Genomic DNA, 12,256 nt, shown 5'->3' on the forward strand with positions numbered 1-12,256 from the left:
TCCCCCTTGATCACTAATTGAGAAAATGCCTTACAGCTGGATCTCATGGAGGCATTTCCCCAACTGAAGCTCCTTTCTCTGTGACAACTCCAGCTGTGTCAAGTTGACACAAAGCTAGCCAGTACAGTGTGAAAGACAGATATTACCTAAGTAAAAGGCTGGGAAAAATTATCCAAGCAAATGGTCCCAGCAAACAAGCAGAAGTAGCCATTCTAATATTGAATAAATTCAACTTTCAACCAAAAGTTATTTAAAAAGATAAGCAAGGAAACTTCATACTCATGAAAGGAAAAATCTAATTTTCTAAACAGATAATAGGTATCAAAGTTAAATTAGAATCAGATAAACCATCAAAACAGTCCTGTAACCCCTAAAGAAATAGATGCAGTCATTAATAGTCTCCCAACCAAAAAAAAAAAAAAAAAAAAAAAAAAAAAAAAAAAAAAAAAAAAAAAAATTGTTCTCAATGCAGATAGTGACAGCACTCAGGAGGTAGAGTCAGAGAGGTCTCTATGAACTCAAGGCCAACTCTGTCTATATAACAAGAGCCAAGAACCCAAGGCTATATAATGTACTCATTCTAAGAAGAGATGCAGATGATAGAGAGATAGATAGATATTATAAGATGGAAATGAATCAACCCAAACAATGGAGGTATGCAAGGTAGTGCACACCTATAATCCCAGTTCTTGGGAGATAGAGGCAGAAAGATCAAGAGTTCAAGGCCAGTATTAGCTACCTGATGAAGTCAATACCAGCATGGGCTACAGGAGCCCCTAAATCAAATGCGTACTCATGTATGTGTACACACACACACACCTTTCCCCCTCTCACTCTCGCTCTCCCTCCCCCCATCTGTCTGTCTCTCTCTGTCTCTGTCTCTCTCTGTCTCTCTCTTTCAGTGTTTCTCTGTATCTCTTTTTCTGTCTTTCATCTTGAATTTTGCTTGTTCACACTGCGAGTAAGAGAGTTGTCTGAAATAGCCCAGTCCTATCTCCCAAACTCTGAGGTGCACAGACAGGCCCAGAGACAAGGTGAGGGGACATGCATTTGGGGGACAACTGAATGAGACAACGGCTATTCCACTGATCCTGGGAGAGGGGTGATGGGGGAAGGAGACAAAAGTATTGAAGGTTTCATGTATCAAAGGGTAACCTTGAACTCCCAAGTCTCTGGTCTTCCCATCCTAAGTGGTAGGATTGTAGATGGGCAAACCATACTCGGGTCCTGAAACTTTAATATTTTAACATCTCTGAAGTTATTTTTTATCTGTTCTCCTCTTTCTTCTCTCTCACCCTTCCTCCTCCTCTCTTTTTGGTGCTAAGGGCAAGAAGCCTGGTGTGTCCCAAGTGCTAGCAATGCATCGCCGCTGCTCAGCATCGGCTCCAGGTAGCTCCTCTCTTCCTTTTTTAGGGAGTCAAAATAACGCACCTTAGGATTTTTTTTTTTTTTTTTTGAGACAGGGTTTCTCTGTACAGCCCTGGCTGTCCTGGAACTAACTTTGTAGACCAGGCTGGCCTCGAATTCAGAAATCCGCCTGCCTCTGCCTCCCGAGAGAGCTGGGACTAAAGGCGTGTGCCACAACGCCCGGCCTCGCACCTTAGATCTTGAATGGCGCCTTAGAGGTAGTAAATTACGGTGTACAGTATGTGCCAGGTGGGGCTGGGTGTAACAACAGGAAGAGAGACCGCGCTCAGCCATGTCAGACTCCGGTTTCCAGCCCTGGCGCGCACACACACATGCAGGGCCCAGCACTTGCCACATCAGAAGCCCTCAGGTTACCTCCACGGTCTGCCGCAGCAGCAGAGGCTAGCCACAATGGAGCAATCAGCTTTTCTTTCTTTTTGTAGCTGACACCTGCATTAGGGCCCCAGGTTGATAGGCGCATGGCAAATACAGCTATGGAGAAGAGTGGGGCAGGCAGAACACTGGGAGAGAAAGACTTTGCACATACATTAAAATATTCAGAGGGAGAGTCAGAGCCCTCCGGCCCCACCCCCCACCTACACACTATTTTTAAATTAAAAAAAAAAAATCTCTTCTGGAAGCCAGAGTTATATATATGCAAGACAGGCCAGGAAACCCAGCAGGCTTTCTGGAGCTGGCAATGAACCGAAACAGGGGCATTGTGTCCAGGCCACTGGATGGCTGAGGGGGCATTGTTAGGGCCTGGCCTCGTCTGGGAAGAGGGGGGTGAAGAGGGCAAGGGGAGTGTGTTCCCATGACTCCCTGGGGAGCAATGACAATCAGGGCCAGCTGCAAAGCCTGGCATGCCAGGGGTCTGGTAGGCGGCTGGCCTCAGAAGGGCCGTGAAGGGCACAAGAGGATAGAGAAGAACAGGGAGGGGTACCAGGTCCAGGCCGATCTCCTGGCTGCAGGCAATCCCTAAAGTAGAAAAACGCGGGGCTCACTCACTACACCTTACTCTCCCACCGCTCCTAAGCCCTGGGTCACTGTGCCGCTCTCAGAGGACACCCCAGATTTGCCCACTTCTCCTTCACTACCTGTGGCTGCCTAACCTTGGCCCAGCACACCCTGTAGCACGGCTTCTTGCCAGCACTCTGAACCTGGGCTGCGCTCCTCACAGGAGTAGAAAAGTCTTCCCCAAAGGGAATTCACATCACCCTAGTGTTCCCTTGCTTAGGCCTGCCAAAGTCACGGCTGTGACAAACCAGAGCACTGCAGGCGGCACCGGGGCCTTCCCTGAGGTTAGAACTCACTGCGCTCCTAAGGATGTTAGCGATGCAAGTGTCCAGGTGATGGCTAGATAGTTAGCTTACCAGACCTTTGAAGTCATAGAAGGAGTTTTGTTCGCTTGGTTTTTTTGTTTTGGATTTTTGTTGTTGTTGAGATATAGTCTCATTATGTAGCCCAGGCTAGCCTCTGCCTCATGAATGTTGGGGTTACAAGTGTGTACCACCATGTCTGGGCTGTTTTCTTCCCTTTATTATCTTCCAGTTTATTGATTGATTTGTTTTTTGAGATACGGTCTTTTTATTGGCTTGCTCTGGACTCAACTTTGTGATATTCCTGCCTCACATTGAGTCCAGAATTTTATGTGTGTGTGTGTGTGTGTGTGTGTGTGTGTAGATAGATAGATAGATGATTCTATTTATTTCATTTTGTTTTGTGTTTTTGCTTTTGAGATGAAATCGTTATGTAACTTTGGCTGAACTAGAACTTGTGATGTAAACCTGGCTGGTTTTGAACTTGGAAGAAACCTACCTGCCTAAAGGTGTGTGTCACGGCCACCATGCCTGGTGATTTATTTTCTTTTTAATTATGTGTATATGTGTTGGCTGGCAGTGAGATGTGCGTGTGAGTCCAGGTGCCCATAGAAGTGAGAAGCATCAGGTCCCCAGGAGCTGGAGTTACAGGTGTCTGTGAACCACCGGATGTGACTGCAGAGGAACTGAACTTGGGTTCTCAGTAAGAGCAATATATGCTCCTCACGGCTGAGCTCTCTTTACTCCTGAGTTCTTGGATTGTGGATGTATGTGACTGTAACCAGCTAGATTTTATTATTTAATGCAAAGGAGGAAGAGGAGGAGGAAGAGGAAGAGGAAGAAGAGAAGAGGAGGGTATATTGTAGTCAACTATAACCCAGCAATTGGGTAGCTGAATCAGGGATGTCTAAATCCAAGGCCAGCCTGACCTAACTTAGTAAGTTTAAGATCAATCAGGTCTACATAGTGAGAGCTTATCTCGAAATACTAACCACAATGATAGTAAGCTAAAACAATAGAAGGAACATATATCCCTAAGTCACCAAAAGGCAAGTGACAATTTCTGTACCACTGAGCTACATCCCTGGCCCCAAAATAATTTTTTTTTTAATTTTTTTTTTTTTTTTGGTTTTGAGATAAGGTCTCTCTACAAAGTCCTGGAGCTCACTATGTAGACCAGGCTGGCACTGAACTCATGCCTCCTGAGTGCTGAGATTAAAGGTGTGTATCATCACATTGAGCCCCCAAAACTATTTTATTTTGAATTTTGCTTGTCTGGTGGGGGAGACGTGTTCACAGCATCTGATGTGGGTGCTGGGACCCGAGTCTTCTGCAAGGGCAATGCCAGCACTTGATCACTAACCAGCTTGGTTTTCATTTTTGTCTTTTGATTGTTGTTTTTGTTTTGTTTTTGTGACGGTCTCATGTAGTCCAGACTGGCTGTCCAGGTTAGTTTTTTTTGTCAACTTGACACAAACTAGAGTCACCCAAGATGAGGAACCTTAATTGAGAAAACACCTCCATCAGACTGGCCTGTGGGTGTAGCCATTGGGCCTTTTGTTTTAATGATTGACAACATGGGAGGGGCCAGTGCGATCCTGGGGCAGGCTGTATAAGGGCGGGGTGGTATAAGAATACAGACTGAGCAAGCCAGAGGGAGCAAGCCAGGGGCAGCATTCCTCCGGGGCTTCTCCTTCAGTTTCAGCATTTCATTCCTGCAATTCCTGCATAACTTCCTCAGTGACTGGGTGTGACCGGAGTAGTTAGAAGATGAAATAAACACTTTCCTCCCCAAGCTGCCTTTGGTCTTGGGGTCTTAACACCAAAATAGAAATCTAAGTCACTGGCTCAAACTCACTGAGTATAGCAGAAGATGATCTCGAACTCATGACCCACCTTCCTTTACCTCTTGAGGGCTAAAATTACACGGAGGACAGAAATGGCAGCTTTTCCAGGGCGGGGATGTAGCTCAGTTGGTAGACTGCTTGGTTCAAAAGTAGGGCTCAAACCCCAGCACTGCATGCGCTCAACACACAGAGGAGCTTATGACTCTGCCTGCTGTGCTGGACTCACTGCTTCAGCTAAGACATTGTTTGTGTTTATTATCCTTTCGAAGTCATGGTTTTGGGATATTTCATTAGATCTTAGGTTTTGTTGTTTGAGGCTTTTAAAAGGGGGTGTTTTAGAGTTTTTTATTTTGCTTTTGTTTTTGAGACAGGCCTGCTCTGTTGGTCCTGGCTCTATATACTTTATTGCGTGGGTTTTGGAAACAACGCTCTTGAGAGGGGACCATGGGGTCCCACAGATGCCAGAGGAATTCATGACATAACAAAGTCACTCCAAAAGAAGTGTCTAAAGAGCTGATGTGGCCTGGCCCTGCTCCTGAATCTCAGCTGACACCCAGCCCACAGGGAGACGTCCAGGAGAGTAAAGAACAAGGATCCTGGCATTCACACAAGGATGGGTGTACAGTGCAGCTGGCTCTCTAAGTCACGGCTTCTGCGGGCGTTCTTGAGCAGAGCTGGTGCAAAACACAGGCTCCCTGTACTTAGATTTCTCAAACCAACATTAGGAGAGAGCTCAGCTCTCCTTTGTCCTCTGCCAGGGTGGGACTGGCCTCGTCTGCCTCTGCTTAACATCAAAAGCTTCGCTCCGATGCCCTTCAAGGCCCAGTAAGACATATTCCCTCTGAATCTGAAACAAGGCAAGGGAAGTGGGGGCAAACACTTTTCCTTTTATAAACATGCTCCGGTTTGTCAAAGAAAAGGCTGATCTTAAGTCACAGCTTGTCGTGACATGGCTTCATTCTGGGGGGCAGAACGCAGTGTTCTGGTTCAGGAGAATGAAGGGTTCAAAGCCTGCTTCTTATAAACCACGTGCACTCACAGGGCAGTTCAAGGGAACAGGGTGGAGAGGGAGAGAGAGAGGCTGTTGCCAGGATCCTTTAGTCTGCAAATCACTGCTTGCTTGACCATCTCTATTCTGGGCATGGAGAAACAGAAAGGTCCCAAATTAACATCATCCTGCTCCTTCACTTCAAAGTCTGATTACTTAAGAAAAGATTTATTGTTGGCTGGTGTGTGTATGTTAGTGTGTGTGTAAGTGTGTGTGTGTGTGTGTGTGTGTGTGTACAGAATAAATGAATTTTTTTTTATTTTATGTATATGGGTATGTGAAGATATTATGCCTGCTTGTATCTCTGTCCACCATATGCATGCAGTGCCTGAGAGAGTCAGAAGAGGGTGTTGCATGCCCTGGATCCGAGGTAATAGCTGTGAGCTATCATGTGGGTGCTAAGAATCAACCTGGGTCCTCTGGAAGAGTAGCCAGTGCGGTCAAACATCCAAGCCATCTCTCCAGCCCTTCAAAGGCTCACTTTATATAGAAAGTGACCCAAGCACACAGATGAGGAGCAATGTCAGAGTCAAGAAAATGCAATACAAGGTTTATTTGTAGACAAAGACACGTGACTGTTCACAGAAGACTGTACAGTTCTGAAAGCACTAGAAGCCAGGGGTGGAGCAAAAGGGGAAAGGGATGGCCCAGTCAGTTACGAGCGTTGTCATGGAAGCATGAGGTCCAGACTTGGGATCTGCAGTATCCATGTAAAACGCCAGGTGCAGTAGTGTGTGTCTGTGATCCCTGCACAAGGACACAGAGACAGGGGATCCCTGGGGATCCCTGGGGCTCACTGGCCAGCTCACCTAGTTGAATTCCTGAACTCCAGGTTCAGTGAGGCTGAGCTATCTCAAAAATAAAGTGGAGAGCAATTGAGGTAGACACCTAATGTAGGTCTCTGACCTCCACACACTCACACACACACACACACACACACACACACACACACACACACACATGGGTTGGGGGAAAGCTGAAGCATTGTGGGGCAAGTGGACCGGGCCACCAGATAGAAGAACTGGTAAGGTTGCAGCAGCCTAAACCCCAGAAACTCTCAGAATTGAGAACAGTAGGCATGAGGGCAGCTCCCCGCCAAACTACCTGATCTGGGACATGTAATCATGACACCCCATTGAGAGGACCCGTGACAATCGGTCATGAAGCACAGACACCTGCAGTTCTCCATGATAATGAGATATCAGCATTCGGCCAATGAACTTCCCTTCCTTGGCACTCCTTCCTGAAAAGGGTATTCACCCTGAGTAAGATGTATGCATTCGTATCCGCCATCAAATAAAGCAGTTTGGCCAAGTAAGGACCCTCTCCTTCTTCAAAGTTCAACAAGGCAGGAGGCCTTCATCCTAAAGAGCCGAGCCTACACCTCTGGACCCCCTCCATGCTCTTTGTTTGGTTTTTTGGTTTTTTGAGACAGGGTTTCTTTGTGTAGCCCTGGCTGTCCTGGAACTCACTCTGTAGACCAGGCTGGCCTCGAACTCAGAAATCTTCCTGCCTCTGCCTCCCGAGTGCTGGGATTAAAGGTATGGCTCCCTCCATACTCTTGACACTCACTTGGAACCAAACTGGATTTCACCCCAGTCCTAGGGTCAGCCATCCCTTTCCTGCCTGGTGGGTAGGGAAGGCACAGATCCCATTCCCAACTCCTCAAGGTCCCCAGGGTCTCTTGGGTACACAGGAGGCCAGGAACCACAGTGTCTGTCCCAGATCTCACTGTTTCTCATCCGGGAAACATGGGATGGGACCCTTATCATGGACTGTATTCTGCCTCTCCTGAGCAGCTTGCCAGCGGCCCTTGGGCACCCCAGCAGCGACAAAGCATGGTACCCACATTTATAGTCCTGGCATTCAGGAAGTAGAAGCAGAAGGATCAGAAATTCAAGGCCAGCTTCAGTTGCATGCTGGGTTTAAAGCTAACCTGGGGCTACATGATATCCTGTCCTTTTGTTTGTTTGGTTTTTTGGGTTTTGAGACAAGATTTTTCTGTGTAGCACAGGCTGTCCTGGAACTTGCTGTGTAGACCAGGCTGGCCTTGAACTCACAGAGATCCATCTGCCTCTGCCTCCCGAGTGCTGGGATATAAGGTGTGCACCACTGCTGGGCATGCCCCATTTTAGAAACAAATAAAGACAAAAACAAAACAAACAAAAACAAAATCCAGACCCCCCCCCACAGGAAAAAAGTTAATTAACCAATATAATTTTTTAAGTTTTTCAAGCAAAGGGGTCTTCTGCAAATGTAGTAGACAGTAATTGTACACTAATCTACTCTGCTGTTTAAGGAAGGCGAATGGCAGTAGCTCCTCTCCGTGCGCCAATGGCCCTTTGGCAATCCCTACCCACAGATCATAGAAAATGGAGGCTCAGCAAGGAAGGAGTGAAGCTGGGCTCCTCCCAAAGCTGCTGAAGACAGGCTCTGTTCCTCTCTGTGAGGACCACCCCGCCTTCCTCCCTGGAGTGTGCAGTTGGAGGCACCAGATGCTCTGGCAAGATCCAGAGAGATACCATCTGCGAGGGAAACCTATTCTTAGAGAGCAGAGCCAGTGGGTGGTGGGGCCGGCCACCCCCAGCACTGGAGGAGGGATGTCAGGGCAGGAGTCCAAGGCTGGCTGGGGAGAAGGGCCAGCTAAACACAGGGCGCACTTCTTTCCTACAACCAGCTTCCTCCTGTATTTGTTCTATTGGAAATAAGAGCAATGTCTATTGAATGCTCACTTTACATGCGTCACTTAATCCTTCCAGACGCCACGAGGCGCATGTCATCACAACACCCCTTTTACAGATGAGGCACAGATGGCTAAGTCACTTCATCAGTCAGGCCTTGAACCTGGGCATGCTGGTTCCGAAGCCCTTACTCCTTGCAACCATCTATACTGCCTCTTAGTCTACTGACCAGTGGCCAATTTTAGTTTGGGTTTTTCTCCAATAATAAAGCCCAAGATAAGGGTTTGTGTGCAAGTGATGCCATGTCCCAGCAGATGCAGTGGCTGTGGCGTGAAGGAGAGTTTCCACCATGGACACCTGGAGTGCGGCCCTGCTTGGAGCTCTAGCAAGCAGCACGCAGAGTATATGGAGGGTTATCTCCTCTGAGGGCTGGGAGCTGCTTGTGATAGTATTTCTTAGTGCTGGGCTAATGCTGCTCAAGGGGCATATTAATCTCTAAAACTTCATGCCTGCTGCAGAGTGGTAAATCAGGCACCAGGGGTGGGATCCCTCAGGCGGGGATGGGGGGGGGGACACAGGGGTGGCAACTGGAGAAGCCAGGTGTGAAGAGAAGAGAGGATGGCAGGGCTCCCCACCATCTAGACTAGACCTGCCTGGCAATGGCCGTCTCCCAGCAGGCTCCAGAGTTGGTTCGTCTTCCAGTTCCAGCAGAGTGAGAAGCTCTTCCGAACCATCTGCTCTGAGTTCGCAGGGAACTGCTGTGGCTGAGAGCACTGGGGAGTCAGAGAGAACCTCCGCTGCCCTGCAGCTCTGTGACTGGTCAGTTACCTGGGAAAACTGCCATTCGCCACCCCCTCAGCAAGCTGGCGGGGCTCCTAGAACAGCGCCCACAGCATGGGAAACTTCTAAGACAGTCAGACCTTGGACCAGCTCCAGACCCCGTGGGTCAGAATTTGCATTGTATTCATTCATCCATCCATCCATCCATCCATCCATCCATCCATCCATCCACTCATTCGTGTGTTCATGAGATAGGTCCAGGCTTCCAGCTTGCTTTGTAGCAGAAAATGACCTTGAGCTCCCTTCCTCTTGCCCCACCTCCCAGGTGCTGTGAATGTGGACGTGTGTCTCCAGGCCTGCCCAGAATCGGCACACTGATGAGCACTCCAGCGACTCCTGTAGACTTCTACTGGTCATTTCAGTCACATAAAAAGGCAGGAGGAGAGGGCATGGTGTAAGGAATGCACTGTACCAAACCAAGGGTCTCAAATCAGTAGCCTCCGGACCAGGCTTTTCTGAGAGCTGTTTTGTTCCTTCGGACAAACGGTTTTTAAAAATTCCTCCTGGCACACAATCCTCCAGTCCACTGTGCCCCACTCCCCAATGCCATAGCACCCTAGGAATTTTCCATTTATGCCACCAAGAGCTCCTGTGAGCATCTGGGTTGGTGTCAAATGTCAGATCCTATAATCAACGACTGTAAAGCATGGCTGAGGTTTTCTAGGTTTAATGAGAGGCACGAAAGGAAACACGGGCTTCAAAATCAGGCAGACTGTTCAAATCATCATGAGGCCACATACCTGGAAAACATGGATCAACGTGCATCCTTGCAAGGTAACTATGGATTAAAGACAATGATGGGCAGTCGGGAGGAAGGAGAAACTCGCTATGCTGAAGTCACTCAGGTGCTGCGAAGTGTCCAGGGTGGACATTGGGTTAGCGTGAATCTCCTCATTTATGGGGCTGGAGATGCTGAGAGTCAGAAAGCCTTCCCCAGGGATGCAACACAGAGTAGGTGTGGGGCTCAGACTGTCTTTAGTTCCAGATTTTCAGTGTCCTCCGTAATCTTCTGTGAGGATAACCATGAGACCTGGTGCATGCAGAACACACTGCCAGTGTTGAGGATGTAGTTCAAGAAAAGCTGCTATCAATCCTTTATATTAACATATGTAGCAATGGCAAGGTTTGGGAAATATTGAGTTAAAATAGACATGATTAAAGGTCTGAGGCTAGAGAAATGGCTTAGTGGTGAAAGGCACTTAGTTCATCAGACAGTGGTGGCGCACGTCTTTAATCCCAACACTGGGAGGTAGAGGCAGTCTGAGTTTGAGGCCAGCCTTGTTTACAGAGTGAGTTCCAGGACAGCCAGGGCTACACAGAAAAACCCTGTCTGGAAAAAAAAAAAACCCTCAAACAATCATACAACAACAACAACAACCCTAAGTGCTCTTGCAGAAGACCAAGCTTCATTTCCCACATAGTGGGTCACAACACCCATACCCTCAGTTCCAAGGGACTCAGCACCCTCTGCTGATTTCTGCTGGTACCACACACACACACACACACACACACACACACAAACACAGGGTACACAGATGAACCTGCAGGCAAAATATATGATTAAGATTAATTTTGCATGTTCTTTAATGTTTTATTATATTTTCATTTATTTATTGTATATGTGCATGTGCGTGTGCGTGCGTGTGTGTGCATGCACACATACATGCCAAGGCACATGTGGAGGGCAGAGGACAACTTGCAGGAGCAGGTTCTCTTCTTCCACCATGTCACCATGTGGGACACAGAGATCAAACTCAGGTTGCCTGGCTTAACTGCAACCATCTTTACTCACTGACCCCCACCCGCAACTTTTTTTTGAGACAGAGGTTGTTTGTCTGTTTGTTTGTTATTGTATCCCAGCCTGGCCTGGAGCTCACAAGCCTACTGCCACAGCCTTGTATTTTTTTATTTTTTTGGTTTTTTGAGACAGGGTTTCTCTGTGTCGCCCTTGCTGTCCTGGAACTCACTCTGTAGACCAGGCTGGCCTCAAACTCAGAAATCCACCTGCCTCTGCCTCCCAAGAGCTGGGATTAAAGGCTTGCGCCACCACTGCCCAGCCACAGCCTTCTTAATGCATCTCAAAAAAATGTGGTCACTCGACGTTTTCTCAGTGCTGGTGATAGGCTGTGGGGTCTCACACGGGCTTGACACGTGCTGTGCATGTGGCTCATATAGTGCTTTGCTCCAATTGGACAGCAGGGCTCCAGAACGTCTCAACAGAATAATTTAGACAAAGAATTTAGTTTTTTTTTTTCCTTTCAAAGTGTTTGTAACCTATTGCCCACTACCAAGGAGCCCTCTGATAGAGGGAGGGCCATCATATCCACCAGGAAGCCATTTTCCTCGGAGGGTCCTCCCCTGACCTGAATGACCTGAAGCCAAGAGAGGGGTGAGTTTGCCGTGGCCTTACATAAGTCGGAAGAACATCTGGAATCAAGCCGCAGACTCCTTACTGGGATCCAGCCACGTGCTACAGTATTCAAAAGTACTGGTAGGCCGAAAACTCAGTACTTTTACTTCAGCAAATGGGAGCCTGGGTTAATAGGAGTTGGAGTGTGAGGGCCATGACTTTGAGAAGGCAGGCTCCTCCACGAGGGTATGTCAACAGACCCGTACCCTGAGCAGCCGCGGGCCGCCGCCTGGAGGCTGTCTGGGCGGAGGAGTTCCTGAAGCACCTTGGTTGGACTGTGTTACTTGGAGGGGCGGCTCTTGTTGAAGATGAGGAAGTCTGAGAGGTCGTGCCACACGTTGCTGTCCTCATAGAGGTAGGTCATGGAGGACTGTAGGGAGGGCTGCAGAGTGGGCCGGTGATACTCAAAAAGCCATAGCACGAGCCCCCAAATCACTGCAGTGTGCAAGGGGAACGGGTCCCACTTGGGCGCAGGGATGTAGCCCTTCTCCACACCCAGGCGGCACAAGGCATACAGGACGCGTGATGTCAGGTACATGTTAATCTGCAGGGAGGGAAATGCTCGGGGTTACTAGTCAGCACAGCCTCTGGGGACCTTCACCTGCACCTGCCCACCCGACCTTAGGCACTGGACCTTAGGCACTGGACACTGGTTCGGTAACTTTCAACGTTAACATGCAAGATGACTGAGGTGCCATGCCTCA

At 48.3% G+C, this 12,256-nt stretch overlaps 1 protein-coding gene across 1 annotated transcript in view; it reads right to left on the reverse strand.

The window, feature by feature from the left end:
• Window positions 1-11,050: 11,050 nt before the first annotated feature.
• The window catches only part of Pxmp4 (peroxisomal membrane protein 4), a 16,363-nt gene continuing 15,157 nt past the window's right edge, over window positions 11,051-12,256 (reverse strand). The window contains exon 4 of the mRNA XM_021194533.1: window positions 11,051-12,096. Within this exon, the coding sequence (XP_021050192.1) occupies window positions 11,833-12,096 (264 nt within the window). The 3' untranslated portion in view covers window positions 11,051-11,832. The remainder of the gene's footprint in view (window positions 12,097-12,256) is intronic.

This window comes from Mus pahari, chromosome 3 (genome assembly GCF_900095145.1).
Source record: "Mus pahari chromosome 3, PAHARI_EIJ_v1.1, whole genome shotgun sequence".
Lineage (NCBI taxonomy): Eukaryota > Metazoa > Chordata > Mammalia > Rodentia > Muridae > Mus > Mus pahari.